Raw genomic sequence first — 15,738 nt, 5'->3', positions numbered from 1 at the left:
GTAAGTCCCTAGTCATTTTTTACTTTTAATTTGATGTTTGTTGCGCTTGCCTTTGTCATATACACACATGCTATACAGCAGGGGTCTCAAACTCAATTTACCTGGAGGCCACTGGAGCTAGGGTCTGGGCAAGGCTGGGCCGCATCAGGTTTTCCAAAAAAAAACAACGCATTTATTAAAAACAGAAAAATATACAAACTTTTTCAGTGCTTTGGTTCCGATTTTCTACAATAAAAGCTCTGATAAAACATTCCACTGTTCTCAAATATCTTAATTTTTATTTTTCTGCACAAAATAAGATGAAAAATAAATAAACAAATCAAGAATAAAGAAAATCAATCAATCAGTAATAAATAAATATAATAATAATAATAAAACGGCAAATCATAAAAACTTAAGAAACCACATATAGTTGGTGGGTAGACAAATTATTTTTTTTCAGATTAAAATTAACAAAGCATTATTAGAGCCCTGTAGACATGACAAAACACGACTATAGTCACATTTATACTTTTTTTATTTACAACATATTGCGCAACTGCAGGGTCTTGAGACACATGCTAACTCGCAAACTAGAGAGCTAGCGCCCCAAACGGTAGCCTTCAAGTTATTTCCTTTAAACTTAAATAGCCAAAAACTTACCACTTCCACACGTATAGGGAGGATAACTATTAACAGTTATTTAACCTTTAACATGAACATTAATCAAACGTAATAATTTTTTCTGGGTACATGATACCATACAGCATCCATATCAAACTTGCGCGGGCCGCACTAACATTAAACTTTCATATCAAGGCGGGGGCCTCAAACTAGTGTCCTGCGGGCCACATTTGGCCCGTGGGCCACGTGTTTGAGACCCCTGCTATACAGCATAACCGATCCACCAGAGGTTTGTGGGATAGGTTGGAAACCATTGGTGCACAACAAACATTTTACATGATGATTGTGTTTTTACTTACCTTCTCATCTGACGTTCTTCTTGTCATCATATTAAGATGTACGTCCTGGTGTAGGTGATGTTCTGCGATCGTGTGCATCAAACCCTTATCTTGAAGCTGATTTTGATGTTTATGTATTTTTAGCTTGAGGATTTCTAGTTCATCCCTCTCTGTCATAATTCCTTCTCGTTTTTGGTCAAGGTCCTGACATTTTTTTTGTAGTTGGTGTTTCATGCTTTTGAATTTTCTTCGTTCTTTTGCGAAGTCCTTTGCATTCTGTGTCCTCTTCATGTGAGTACATTTTATAGCTTGTTTTGCTTTAAGAAGCAGCCTGTACATTCTAGCGGTCACTTTCTTATTGCGGTATTTTGTCAGGATTTCTTCTTCTATAGGCTTTCCATTAACTATAACATATTGCATTATTTTTTTAAAATTTTTCCCCCTGTTTTTCAACACAGAAGATTGTGAAAACTCAGTTGTTTGTCTAAAGTGTGTAACAAGGGATTCTAACATGTGTTGCTTGGTTTTAATTCCATTATATTGCCTCCCCAGTATTTGTGTCTTTTTGTTAATTTCAGCCAATGTTTTCTGAAGAAGTATTTTTTTGTTTATGGCCGTCTTTACGCTTACCCTCACTTTCTCACCAAAATATTCCATTTGCAGTTTCAGAGTTCTTATCAACAACTTCTGGTCATCTTTTTCAGCTTTTAGTCTTTCAATATCACAATATTGCCTCCATATTTTTGTCCGAAGGAATTCAATTTCCTGTGTACTGCCTTGTGTTGTTTTCCGAACACGTTCAGTATCCCGCATTTCATGACAAATGGGCGGCGTCTCTCTTTTGAGAATCTCTGTTTTGGTTTTTCTTTCATCGTTTTTTTGTTTTTCTTCTCTTTGCTTGGTCTTTTCCATACTATCATTCTTCTGGGCCATCTCGCTGTTCAGTTGCATTTCTTCTGTATAAAAAACATTGTTTATGTTAAGCATGAAAAAACATTGTGGCTCTTATAAGGGCTGGGCGATATGGACCAAAACTTGTATCCCCATATATTTAGGTATAATATCGATATATGATATTTATCTCAATATTTTTCCATAAACTGAATTTAGATTGTCAGAACCAAATATATGGGCAAAGATCTGAAATAAAAACATATTAGCTTCTTTTAAAAAAATATAGAAAAAGTTAAATATAATGTTAAATCTTCAGTGCAATCATGCTACACTCATGGTTGTCGCTCTGTTGACGCCGTTAGCTCCTCCATCTCCCGTTCCCCATAACGATAGTCGGTAAACATGGATGATGCCGTCTATATACGTCTTTTTCCCTGTTCGCTCACGCTATGCAGCCTCTCCCACCTCCATATCTCCGTGGGGATATCCAATCATTCGACGTAGCGGAGGGGTGCTAAAGCTAACAGCTTCTCCCAAGTGTAAACAATGGTAATAAGATGAACATCTGCACACTTGCTATGGCACAAAAACTATAAGGTAAATAATAAATAAAGCATTAAATACTAAAAACGCCGCAGAAGACACAGAGCTGCCGTAACTAGCTTGCACTCGAGCACCGCCATCTTGAAACATGAGATCTCGCATCAAATCCAGTCTATATATCGATATAAATGATATGCTTATTTCTGGTATCATGCTTAGATAGTTATTACGCTACGATAAAGTCAGAATATGAGAATAGAGTCATAATATTACAAGAAGAAAGTTGAAATATTTGTTAAAAAAAACAAAACATACTAATAAAATATGACGCCGATTGTTTTTAAAGGTAATATATAAGCAATATATTTATTTGCACAACAAAACCGAGACTCTTTGTACCTAAATGGGCCTTCATCTCTGAGTCCGCTTTTGTTTCTGCAGTAGAAGCAGGCTTTTGTTGTCCTCTCCTCCACCACATCAAAGAGCAGAGTTCCTGTCAAACCTGTGAGGAAACTTGCGTTACAAATTAATAAAGAAAAACAATCACAATAAAAAAAGGTCAACATTTAATCTGTACTATGCAGTCATATTACTAAATGTCATAAAAATGTAATAAACGTACCTCAAATTCACTTGGTCTTCAGTTCTGCAGCAAAAAAAAAAAAAAAACTAGACAGCACTTTGATGCCTTTCAATGAGGAAAATAAGTTTCTTTCGACTTTTCCTCGCTCTATGTAACCCCGGCGGCGTAGTGAAAGAGGCGTGTCACATAATGTGTTCGTATAGCTGGACGCTGTGTGACGTTTGGGAGGTGAAATATCATCTTCGGTGCGTCTGCGTTCAGCTGATAAAGCTGAAACCCGTTTTGGAGTCGATGCCCCAAACCTTATCTTATTTCACCACAGGATGCGCTCAACAAAATACAAAATGCTTAATATGTTTGAAATGTACTTCAAATACTCACACAATAAATAAGTGAAACATTTAGCAACTGTGTGATAAAACAGTTTGTGTCATCTTTAAAACTGGGGGCCACAAATGATTAAATTAATTCCTGTGAATTATTACGAAATTAAGTTAGAGCATAAAAACCTGTTGACAACCTTCAAAATATGTTTTTTTAACAATAAGAGAGCCCTCTAGATATGACTTAACACCCCTATAATCACATTTACACTCATATTACCCAATATAGCAGACATAATAAGATGATTAGCGATTAAAGGCATAAATAAGACTTAAATAATAAATATCTTCACTTGGGGAGTTGAGTAGCAGGTGGACAGGAAGTGAAGTTGCGGGTTCAAAGTTGAGTTTCAGCTTGCATGGGGTTACTGCAGACACAGTAGCTCGCGTTTTTATTACGGATTATTGTGATATAATTAAAGCCTGTTGTTCTGGAGATCAAGTTTGGCATTTGTACTAGTGGTTAGCGCGCAGACCTCACAGCTAGGAGACCAGGGTTCAATTCCACCCTCGGCCATCTCTGTGTGGAGTTTGCATGTTCTCCCCGTGCATGCGTGGGTTTTCTCCGGGTACTCCGGTTTCCTCCCACATTCCAAAAACATGCTAGGTTAATTGGCGACTCCAAATTGTCCATAGGTATGAATGTGAGTGTGAATGGTTGTTTGTCTATATGTGCCCTGTGATTGGCTGGCGACCAGTCCAGGATGTACCCCGCCTCTCGCCCGAAGGTAGCTGGGATAGGCTCCAGCACCCTCCGCGACCCTCACGAGGAAAAGCGGTAAAAAATGAATGAATGAATGAATGTTACATTACTGACACCTATTGACCAGTGTAGTATACTACATCATCATTCACAGCGTCTTTAAATGCATCTTATGAATACCTTGTATTTAATTTTTAGTTCATTTTGCTATTTGATGCTTGAAAATGCTTGTTTTCTGGACAATACGGACAATCTTAATTCAGCAGAGCAGGCTTGTTCCGAACAGTTGCATTGTTGCTCTCTGATGAGTGTGCCTTAAGCTCCTCCTACTCTCAGCTCCTCTGAAGTCCTTTGTTAACTCGCTTTTATTCAGGAAGGAGCAACAGTGAAAGGTATGATGCTTTCTGAGTTTTCATTGACACTAATTGTTCTTATGTTTGTATTCCATCATTCATGCAGGTGTGTATTCTCAACGCTATAATCAGGAATTGGTTGCTATTGTCTGTATTATTATGGTGTGTTTGCAGGTTTGACTGGTTTGAGAGATGCTTTGAGATGCTTTGCTTGTTGTCCGTGTCTATTTGCTCTACAGGAGACTAAGTTTGTTGTTTATATTCTAGCCAACCACTTGAGTATTTGCATTCTTCAGTTCAAAATGTATCAATATTCTGTTTACTGTTAAGGGAAAAGGTCATCACCTTCCCCTGCATGCATGTTGGTATAGTGGCTGGCATGTCTCCTTGTGCTTGGATTCCTAATTGAATTAAAATTCTATTCCGAAAGAGCACACCAGTGAAAGAATGCCATCAACATGATCGACCTGAGTTTCCTAACAGAAGAAGAACGGGAGACTATCCTGATTGTGTTGAGAAGAGATGCAGAGCTGAAGCAAGCTGAGGAGCAGCGTGTACAGTAGGTTTATCCATGCCTTGCATTAAAAACGCTTAAATCTAGGCGTAATTGGTTGACAACTATGTCATGTGAGTGTGTGTTTGCGTACAGAATCTTAAAGAAGACACTGAGTGACAAGAACCAGCTCAGGTATTTGACTGGAGAATGGTTTTACGAGACCAAACAGCACCGCCATCAGGATCGTATCCATGGCGCGGATATTATCAGGGCGTCAATGAAGCATACGAGTAAACCACTTCATACGTGTAAGTAGAAATAGACTTTTCCTCACTGGTGTGAAATGAGCATGCCGTTACATAAACTTGTTTCTTTCAGCTTCTTACACCTAAAACATTTTTTAAACTATATTAATATAAATGTGAGTGGCCGACAGCAGCTCCTGTGTCAACGCTACAAATCTACTTGTTAATAAAACAATCAAAGTGTATCGTAGAGAAACACTCTACATCGGTTTCTAGATGTCAGTAATGTTACGATAATGAGACAGTACCCACCAGGAAGTACGCTGTCAATTATTTCACATCTGTTGCAGCGACTGACAGTTCTTTCCATGATAAAAACAACGAGGTCTTTCCCTCATGTGGACCTGCTGGTGTCCATTGGGAGCCACAGAGGCAATCTGGCAATGCAAGGTGAGGAATTATAGTTAATACATGACAAAATAGCACATTGTTGCAAAGTGTGTATAATTGTATCATTTGATAAACAGCCTTCAAAATCCCTCCTCAGTATTGTATTGTATGATCTGTGCTATCTGTTATGAGCAGTATCACATGTTTAGCAAGTGAAGCAGATGAATTGCTGGCGAGTGCAGTCATGCACATGATGACAGATACTTTGAAATCCACAATAATCTCCTTAGAAGGTCAGGTGTTACGTGGTCATGTTTTTCCACCGTTTCAGAACTAGCAGACATCCTGAAAGTCATTTTTTATGCAGTTTTAACTTGCTTTTTTGTTGTGTCTTGACATTTCGGAGGGGATTTTCTTGGGCTTGTTTTGTTAGGTTTCCGAGTGAGAAACGACTACAATGTGAAAAACGGCCATTGCAACTGCCCTCAAAGGATGGAGTTTTGGTATGTGCGGTATGTCATATGAAAGCCAGTCATGTGCGGTGAAGTCAGAAATGTCTTTTTATGTATTTCTCTTTCTGCTGTGTCAAAAAAAAACCTCACAAACAATGCTTGCTGTTCCTCTCTATGGAAGGACGGCAGCAACAAGCACCTTCCAATTCATGCACAACCCCGCCCTTTGAAGAGGAGATGGAGAATGTGCAAATTTGGCTTTAACATAGGATAATGTTAAAAATTACTGCAGTCATACAGCCTCACCTGCTCATACATCACTAATGAAAACAGGAACTGTCAATGTATCCTAGAATAAATGACTAAATTATTTATTTTTTTGGTTTAAGCAAAGGAAAAATCCATTTAACTGTGAATTCCTCACCCCTCACACCGTTGAAGAAGACACCAGTGAATTTCAGGAAGTAGGTGATGAAATCAGAACATCACATGATGGTAAGTTTTTATTTTTTTTTTAGTTATTCTGTGTTTAATGTTTCAAACACTAAATAGCTAAATAGCAGCCATGTCTCCATCAGGCCTCGGGGCAGCTTGTTGGTACTTAACAGGAGTGAATAATGATGGTTAAGTGTGCTTTGGGTGCCGACAAAAGCACTGTATAAATCCAATCCATCCATTATTTAGCATCCAACATAATTATTCCAAATCCAAAACGATCATGTTTCAGTTTATTTGAGCTTTGCTTGAGGGGAATGTTTTCTGTCTATGTTTTTGTGTTGCGGATGTATTAGTCTTTTTCTATGCATTTTTATGCTGTGTTTTTCCAAATCTGTCTGAAATGAGCCAGTGATCCAAGATCATTTTTCTCCGGAGTAGTAAAATGCCTGATTATACAGGGAGTTACAAAAACACACATTCCACATCCTTAATCTGAGCTGCATGACTTGTAGCTGCTTGAAAATGTTCAAGGCTACTTTTTCGGCAGAAACTACAAGAGGAGTCAACAAGGAGCAGAATGGAAGGGAATTAATTTGCCTCGACTGTTTAAAAATATTTGAAAATAGAATGAATAACCCACAGCTTTTATCATGAATAAAAATAAGTACCCTGCGTTTTCTCCTTGGAAGACACCGGACAAAAGATGATCTTTGAGTAATTGATATGAAAAATGTTTCCAGGGTAACCTATACTGTGCGTTTGTGTGTGTGTGTGGGGGGGGGGGGGTAAATTTCTGTGAGTACACAGAGTACAGAATACAGTCATCCCTCATTTATCACGGTTAATTGGTTCCATACTCCATACCGTGATAAGTGAATTTCCGCAAAGTAAGGTTATTATAGTAGGACTATTTTCATAGTGTCATAAAAAATCTATGACCTTTGAAATACGATTTTTTAAACATTATTAGAGCCCTCTTGACATGAAATAGCACCCCTATAGTCACATTTACGCTTGTCTTATTAAATTTTGTAGTTTGTTATGATGATGTGCAGGTGATTTAGTGCTTATCATGTTTTGACTGCACTTGAAAAGCCTGACACAGGAGTCAAAATTTAGGTTGGGAGTATGTCATATACTGTATATTGTTATTTGAATGCCACCCAGTACCAGGTCTGTCCAGTCTTTAAGCTTTGACGTTGATTGAGTGAATAATAATAACGTGATTGTTTATATGTTATACTGAAAATATCATTATGATGCTTCTGCTCCTTTCAGAGCTTCCACCATCAACTGACAGCAACATTTCTGAAACCACTCACCTACAATCTATCTCTGACAAGTCATCAGCAAACCAGGAGGCACTTGAAAACAAAGCGTTCAGTTCTTCTTCTCAGGACTACTTTCTAGAGGAAGATGCACACATCTGCTCTGCGGGTCTTCGAGGCATCCTCAAGTCTCCATCAAGCTCCACAATCTGTGACATAGAACCACAGAATTCGGTTATCACAGATATCAACACTGAAACCTGGATGGATGGGAAAAATGTGAGGTTCAGCCCCATACTTTTTCAGAAGGAAATGATGCAAGATGGAAAGGAGCTTGGAGAGTACAGAATGCTGGACTTTGACCTGACTGATCCTTCTGATACTCAAAATGAGAGCAATCTCGAGAACAATAACAGAGGCGCTGGCAAACCTTTACTCGAACAGAATGCCATTGAGTCAGCGGAGGCTGAACTCAAGTGCATAGAACGTCAAACGCAGGTTTGCGACCAACACAAGGTTATTATCGGTAAGAGCATTACTTGATACTTAGTTATGAATGCAAATAAATCATATTAAGGACCATTGTGATACTGATATAGTCATAGATCCCAGACCTAGGCATTTTTACTATACACTGCATGGCCAAAAAAATGATCAGCACCGGGATTTAACTAAGCAAATAAACACTGCATAGATGATAATGATTCTCCTGGCAACAAGTTATTTAATCCAAATGGATGCAGAGATTAGCTTTTTATTTATTAAACCGTAAAAACAGGGGAAGCTCATTGGGGTTTCACTCCTCTGGCTGCTGTCAGTCAAAAGTGTCAAGTCAAAAGGACCATAGACAAGGTCTATGGACAGCTCCATAGACACCAGGAGAAGCCCAGCTTCCTTGGAATGATGTTTTACTTTCTAGTTGTGAGCTTCCATGTGCTGAAGCCAGAGCTTCAAGGCCCTCCAATGAAATATTAGTGTGTAACCTTTTTTTGTCCAAGCAGTGTACGTATGTCATTGTTTTCTGTGGAAACTATAAAAAACTATTAAAATTTTAGCAGGCTGCACGGTGGTCGAGTTCGCGCGCAGACCTCACAGCTAGGATGACCAGGGTTTGATTCCACCCTCGGCCATCTCTGTGTGGAGTTTGCATGTTCTGCCCGTGCATGCGTGGGTTTTCTCCGGGTACTCCGGTTTCCTCCCACATTCCAAAAACATGCTAGGTTAATGTGCGACTCCAAATTGCCCATAGGTATGAATGGTTGTTTGTCTATATGTGCCCTGTGATTGGCTGGCGACCAGTCCAGGGTGTACCCCGCCTCTCGCCCAAAGACTGTTGACGAATTTGACGCTTGGACAAATGTACCAAGTGTAAATTAACAGATCAGTGATAAAGACTTCAGAAAACTCCAAGCCTCTACACTACAACATCGTCTGCCGCATCGTCTTGATCAAGTGGGTTTTTGTTTTCTTTACAGATATCACTGAGAATGGTGAACAGGGTTATTCCCCGAGCGTATCACAGTCCTCACCTTCGTCTGAACCTGAACAAGAGAAGTCTTTCAATTTAGTCTTGGAAGAGGTTCATCACTCTCAGGTTGCAGACTGGCCAGAACAGAAAGCTCTTCAACCAGGCTCTGTCAGTTCTGATGCGGAGAACAAGCCATTGACAAACAGCGTTTCCCCAAAGCCTAGACGGACGCTCTTTGGGAATAATGACGCTGAAAGACAACAGGATGTTTCGAAGATATCTGAAATAAACACACCTGTAAATACTTTCAATCCGCAAATACAGCTACTGCAATGTATTATGGAAACGGTTTCTACTGTCAAAGAAGTAGCTAAAACTGTCAAAATGGACGAGATTACAGTACCTCAATTTACGACAGAGAAGCTCAAAGACAAAATGAGCTCAGGAACTCAAAACCCTGTTGGGGCATCGTGGGAGAGAAAAATACCAATCGAACAACAATTAAACGAAGACCTCATCTTGACAGTATTACAAGTTCCACACAGCACTCAGAATGTTCAGATATATTCTATGGAGAGCAGCAAAGAACGTCTCTCACCACAAACAGAAATAATGATCGAGAAAACTGTGACCAAGTCTTCACGGAGTCAATCTGGCATCACAGAAGATTTAGTCATAGGGGAAGAATTGCCCATTAGTCCTTGCAAATTCCAAACTCCAAGCTCTAAAACGTGTCACCCCAGAGTCCTACCAAGGGAATCCTCAAGTCCTAAGAGATCCAGGATTCAAGGCTCTCCCCTGAGGACATTTTCAATAGACATTGAACCGCAAACTAATGTTGAAGCTGATGAGCAACCTGAAAGACCAATGCCGAAACAGAAGAAAAGTCAGCAGACGCTGCAGAAGGACCCCGTTCTTACCGTTCTTAATGACGTTCCCCCTTTACAATCTGTAAAATCAGTCACCGAAGAGGCTTACACATTGAATGACAAGAATAGAAAACCGGAAGATTCACCATGTCTTGCCAGGTCTGCGATCCCTCAAGATTATCAACACTATCTTGGGCCTCGTGAAAAAGCCCATGTTCCACCTTTTCAAGGTGATGAAGTTGCTCATCAGTCTAAGATAATCACAATGGAAGACCAAGACCAAGGCAACAATCCAATTCACTCAAGATTGTGGATTATTCAAAGTAGAAGTGAAACCTGCAGCCAGCAAACATCAACCATGTCCACGTCTCTGGAAAGTTCAGCCTGTGAGCTTTTTCATTATTTCCGCATACATTTTTCATAATACTAACATGATCCATTCATGTCTTTTGAAATGACAATATTTTGGACACACTTGTATTATGGAATTGGGTAAGAATGTCAAATTTATGTGATTTGGACAGTTATACCGTTGATCCTAAGCGTAGGCACATGAATGTACATTGCTTATTGTTTGTGCAGGTTCTGGTGAATCTCATTTTATTAACCTCTCTGATGTGAAACCATCTCCAAGATGCTCCAAGAGTCTGGACGACCTATACCAAAAAAGTACTGCACCTATTTTCTATGCATACAGCACCTGTCAATATTTGCATTTGTAAATATGGGTAATAATACACAATTTAAATATCTGTGGAAAATATAGACTGTATTGTAAATATTAATATCTTGTATAAATGACTCGTATTAGGGGAAGAGACGAGTATCGACAACCCAAGAGAAGAAATGAATCAAAGTATGAATGATGGTAATTATATTATTATTAGTTTCAGGACAAACAGCACACAGATCAAAAATTATTCAGCAATGATACGAACTTAAAGATACAGAAAAAGCATATTAAGTTTTACATTATGTATTTTCCAGTTCCTTCTTTTTCACTGTCAACCTCGCCAATCAAACCACATCAAACCCAAACCAAGCGAGTCCAAACCAGCGTGTCATCTCCTGTCCTTCAGCAGAAGGAGGTAAATGATTCCAAATTGAAATGTCAATGTGATTTTTATCTCTTCAACGTCAAACATAAACATTTGCGGAGATGCCGACCCTCCCTTGTGATAACAAATCCTGACATTACCACCGTTAGAATTGTATAATCTATTGTGAAAACACATTATTGCCATATTTTATATCGCTTTGACTTATTTCTCTTCTGCTGTTCTGTACCTTTCAGGAAGATAGCGACAGCCTTTTTGAGACCACATTCGACAGTAGAAGAAACACAGGAAGTTCCACCTCAAATATAAGTTTTGCCTCTGAGATGTCCTCCTTGCCATATGTATGTATTTACCGTAAACATTAATTAATTCATTCATTTTCTACTGCTTATCCTCAACTGGGTTGCGGGGGTGCTGGAGTCTATCCCAGCTGTCTTCGGGCGAGAGGCGGGGTACACCTTGGACTGGTGGCCAGCCAATCACAGGGCACATATAGACAAACAACCATTCACACTCACATTCATACCTATGGACAATTTGGAGTCGCCAATTAACCTAGCATGTTTTTTGAATGTGGGAGGAAACCGGGGAAAACCCACGCACGGTGAGAACATTCAAACTCCCCGCGGGTGGGATTGAACGCGGGTCTTCTAGCTGTGAGATGTGCGCTCTAACCACTCGTCCACCGTGCAGCCCACTGTAAACATTGTCATCTTCTAACTTAACGAGAAATACGTCCACGAAACGCTTCATCAACTGCATCCATTTTAATCTGTCATACCAAAATCCTACTGTGAATTATTTCGGACTTTCTTTGAGAGAGCACATCGGGAAACTCCCACCGTCCCCTGGTGATGCAGAACTAAAGGAAATACTGAATTCCGAGTATCTAATGACACTGCATTCGTGTGTTAATCAGATGGCAAAGTCAAGGTCATCCCAAAGGAACGTAGCAGTCCTCCTTCAGGAGTTAGCAACCATCTATGCAAGGGACTGTCAGCACACAGGCTGGAGATACTCCCACAAACTGATGGAGAGACTGATGGGAGACACCTTCACCCAACCCAAACTTATACTTTACTGTATAACCAACCTGTTTTAGTTTTAAAAGCAGTTTAGTTCATTGCATTGTTCAAAATGCGGAATGCACTTGTAATTTTGCCTTAAGTCTTAAGTTGACCTCAAAATAACGTTTGTTGCTGTTTTTGCTGTTGTCGAGCAGGCCAGTGGCAGCACCAGGAGCATATATGCTCTTGATTTTAGTGCAGTTGAAGTCCAAGGAAGCATACACTACGCCGTGAACTACATTCAAAAGCTTCAAGAATTTCAAATCTTTGTAGTGCTCTGCAGGGATCTAGCTGTGGCTGACACCAAGAGGCACTGCGCTGATCCGTAAGTTGTAATACATGATTATCCAAACGGTAAAATAATTAACAAATACAGTGTTTGTTTATCTGAGTTTTTGAAGCATATGTTTAAAACTTGAAGTGGCACCTGCAAAAAAAATAAGTTTGCAAATGTAGCTTTGGTGTATTTTACAGGTATGTAAAATGTTACCTACTCCCTGACAAAACCAAACTGGGAAAGAGGAAAACCAATGTTAAAAAACGGACTCTAAACCCTACCTTCAATGAAATCCTTAAGGTTAGCATAACATTTTTGTTCTGTGACGAGTTGATCATCACATTTTTTTAATAACTTTTCTATTTCTTGCTTAATAGTTTAAAACCAAGTTGGAAGTGTTGAAAACTCAGAGTCTTTACGTCTCTGTGTGGCACAACAACACCTTTGGTCGGAACACCTTCTTGGGTGAAGTGGACCAGGATATGTCAGGATGGGACTTAAGCAACACTCGGATAAATGAATATGCATTAAAAGCCAGGGTAAATTGGATTTCTATACTGTAAATCCAGGGATTATTATCACACAATTGGTCTGAACACAATGCAACGACTTGATTGTTCAGGTGTCAGGACAGAACTCAACGCCTTCTCCTTTAAGTTTGCCAGACAGCCGAGGACTGATGACGGTATCTTTGAGGTTCCTACCACAAACATCTCACAGTAAGAACTTTTAACTCATCCTTCCCCATCAAATTTGTTCTTACCTTCACCGATTGAGATTTGCATTAGCAGGTAAGAAAACGGAGAGCGGTGAGGTGCAGATTTGGGTGAAAGATTGTAAGAATCTTCCTTCAAACAGAGGATCTACAATGGATCCATTTGTAAAATGGTGAGATATTATATACTTCCATATTTATCAAAAAGCAAGTCCATACTTGAAAATGTAGCTTGGGTCATTGGATTAAATATTCTGACCAAGGATCTCCCTCATTTGCATTTACAGCACTGTACTTCCTGATCTGAACGGAAAAAGCCGACAAAAGACCCGCGTGGTGAAGAGAACAGCCAACCCGATGTTTAACCACACGATGGTGTATGACGGTTTCCGACCGGAGGACCTTAGAGAGGCCTGTGTGGAGATTACAGTGTGGGATCACGACAGGTGGAACCACCACTACATTGGCGGGATCAGACTTGGACTTGGAACAGGTGCGTGTTTAAAACTAGCGTGGTTAAAAACTAGCGCCAGCTGAAAAGTACAAAAGCCGGTATCTTCAACAATGGTAAAGACCTGGTCATCCAGTGGCGTTATTGCTTCAGCTCTCGGTCGTCTCCTGCAAAGTCTTTTGTGCCTTGACAATGCTGCGCCGATAGGAACAAGCCCTGGTTGTCGCAGCGATGTCGGTGTGCTCAAGCTTTATGTTTTTTTTTTTACATTATCGTAGAATGTTTGCAGAGCATTTGGCAAAATTGTCGTCCATCCCTATTCTCTTTGTCTATGCAAATGATCTGATTGTTTTAAATATTTCAAGTTACAAATGTAGACTGCATTGTCGTATTGCGGTTAGCTTACGTGGGTTTTTGCTGGCTATTCATGTCCCCATGCCTGTTAGATGAATTAGAGTAGAACATAAAAATATCCAACATACTAAACACAGCAGATGGCATTTTGGTTTTGGAATATTTCATTGACGTTATGTAATGGTAGTAAGTCGAGAAACTTTGTGCTTACTTAGTCATAATTAGGTTTTGACTGCTTAGCTCTGGTCAGATGACAAAAATGCCAATGTGAATGCTAATCTAATAATCTAGTTGATCCCTAAGCCAAATGTAATTTAGTATTTGGAAAAACCCTGGTTGCTATGTGCAGAGGTTATACGTAGTTGGTCCCCAGGTTTGGTCACTCCTCTTAACAGATTGTCTCCAAATCCTAGAGGTTTCTTGCCTATCAATTTTATCTTTCAGTTCCGTATGCAGATTTTCTATTAAAGTCCAGCGATTTAACTGTAGTGTGTGCACACCTGGAGGTAAGGTAATGGTAATGGTTTAATTTCATTTGAACATGCAACAGATTACAATTGAATGCATCACATAATCAGTTCACAGTTCCACATGTCCAAAAGGAGTAGGAAGAAGCAAAGCTTATTAAATCCTACCCCTCCATCTGGTACTTTTACAATCAGTAACTGTTACATTTGTTCACTTCCTGCTTTCCTAATATAGTTTAAGGTTTTTTTTTTGTTTTTTTGTTTAAATGTTATGTCACATACCGAAATACGAGGTGATATGACCATACAATAAGGACCATAAGGACTGCAACAAATTTTATTTGACCAACTGCATTTGCTGATTTCCACTAGCCATCCATTTTCTGTGCCGCTTGTCCTTATTAGGGTATGCTGGAGCCTATCCCAGCTGACTTTGGGCGAGAGGCAGGGTACACCCTGGACTGGTGTACCTGCTGATTTGTCCTGGTAGTTATCAGTCCAATAATGATCATACACCCCTATTTATAACCTTTCATGTATTTTTCCTTTCAACAAAGTATTTTCATCTCAGTGTTATTACGGATCATTCTGATTATTCTGGATTATTAGTATATATGGTATATACAACTGTGCCACTTTGTCTAAATACCTTTAATCCTCCTGTAATCCCTTTATGGTAATACCATTTTAAATCAATATATCCAGTACCAATGCCAATGTAATGCCTATGTAACACATTTTCATACAATAACTATCTTTGGTTGTGTGTGCAGGGAAGAGTTATGGAATTGATGCGGTTTGGATGGACTCCACCACGGAGGAAGCTAATTTATGGAAGAGGATGTTGCAGTCGGATGGCCAATGGGTGGAAGATATTTTACCTCTGCGAATGCTTGTGATCACAAAATGCCGATCAAAATGATCATGTATCGAGAATGCATCATTAACTGTAGACTGCGTACCATTACACACATTATGATAAATACGTGTCAGCTAATGAAAATGTAGTCATGTAAGTCACATACACAAACCTTTTATACATACAGTATGTAGCTACGTATAGTACTGTGCAAACATTTCAGATTTAAGATCGCCATTCATTTTATTATTTTAATGTACTTTTTTACAGCAATCATTTTGACACAAGACGTTGCTATGTAGTATTCTACACTGGTCAGTAATGTAACTGTAATGTTCGGTGAGACACACAAGCACCAGATGTGGTCATCAGAACAACAGGCTTTTATTTACAGGTTTGAATGATCTCACAACAGCCGCAATAATCCTTAATAAAAACACAGGCTACTGTTGTGGCTGACGTCA

The 15,738-nt window shown here is 39.4% G+C and overlaps 2 protein-coding genes across 11 annotated transcripts in view; one reads left to right on the top strand and one right to left on the bottom strand.

Annotated features, from left to right (window-relative positions):
* The window catches only part of si:ch211-250g4.3 (uncharacterized), a 90,156-nt gene that overhangs the window by 72,950 nt on the left and 1,468 nt on the right, over positions 1-15,738 (bottom strand). For 2 of the 5 annotated variants that reach the window (XR_009132102.1, XM_058087529.1), the window contains exons 1-4: positions 3,001-3,919; positions 2,778-2,880; positions 963-1,897; positions 102-134 (exon numbers count right to left, since the gene is read on the bottom strand). Coding sequence is in view for 4 of the 5 variants with exons in the window: in XM_058087529.1 (XP_057943512.1) it covers positions 102-134; positions 963-1,897; positions 2,778-2,856 (1,047 nt within the window). In the remaining variant the exon portion in view is untranslated. Of the gene's footprint in view, positions 1-101; positions 135-962; positions 1,898-2,777; positions 2,881-3,000; positions 3,920-5,453; positions 5,579-7,743; positions 7,899-15,738 lie in introns of those variants that run through there. The other 3 variants (XM_058087530.1, XM_058087531.1, XM_058087532.1) reach the window with 3 other exon arrangements.
* sytl2a (synaptotagmin-like 2a) overlaps positions 1-15,738 on the top strand; it is an 18,219-nt gene extending 2,481 nt beyond the window's left edge. Inside the window, exons 1-19 of one of the 6 annotated variants that reach the window (XM_058087538.1) lie at positions 4,125-4,439; positions 4,831-4,959; positions 5,050-5,204; positions 5,492-5,591; positions 5,965-6,034; positions 6,373-6,478; positions 7,700-8,215; positions 9,165-10,412; positions 10,609-10,695; positions 10,838-10,882; positions 11,014-11,114; positions 11,321-11,425; positions 12,307-12,476; positions 12,626-12,728; positions 12,806-12,967; positions 13,051-13,147; positions 13,217-13,316; positions 13,431-13,636; positions 15,189-15,738. In XM_058087538.1, the coding sequence (XP_057943521.1) occupies positions 4,859-4,959; positions 5,050-5,204; positions 5,492-5,591; positions 5,965-6,034; positions 6,373-6,478; positions 7,700-8,215; positions 9,165-10,412; positions 10,609-10,695; positions 10,838-10,882; positions 11,014-11,114; positions 11,321-11,425; positions 12,307-12,476; positions 12,626-12,728; positions 12,806-12,967; positions 13,051-13,147; positions 13,217-13,316; positions 13,431-13,636; positions 15,189-15,337 (3,621 nt within the window). In that variant the 5' untranslated portion in view covers positions 4,125-4,439; positions 4,831-4,858 and the 3' untranslated portion in view covers positions 15,338-15,738. Of the gene's footprint in view, positions 1-4,124; positions 4,507-4,830; positions 4,960-5,049; positions 5,205-5,491; positions 5,592-5,964; positions 6,035-6,372; positions 6,479-7,699; positions 8,216-9,164; positions 10,413-10,608; positions 10,696-10,837; positions 10,895-11,013; positions 11,115-11,320; positions 11,426-12,306; positions 12,477-12,625; positions 12,729-12,805; positions 12,968-13,050; positions 13,148-13,216; positions 13,317-13,430; positions 13,637-15,188 lie in introns of those variants that run through there. The other 5 variants (XM_058087533.1, XM_058087536.1, XM_058087535.1 and 2 more) reach the window with 5 other exon arrangements.

The sequence above is a fragment of the Doryrhamphus excisus genome, chromosome 11 (genome assembly GCF_030265055.1).
Source record: "Doryrhamphus excisus isolate RoL2022-K1 chromosome 11, RoL_Dexc_1.0, whole genome shotgun sequence".
Classification (NCBI taxonomy): Eukaryota; Metazoa; Chordata; class Actinopteri; order Syngnathiformes; family Syngnathidae; genus Doryrhamphus; species Doryrhamphus excisus.
The sequence above is the reverse complement of the archived record's forward strand: the minus strand, read 5'-3'. Positions and strand labels throughout refer to the sequence as shown.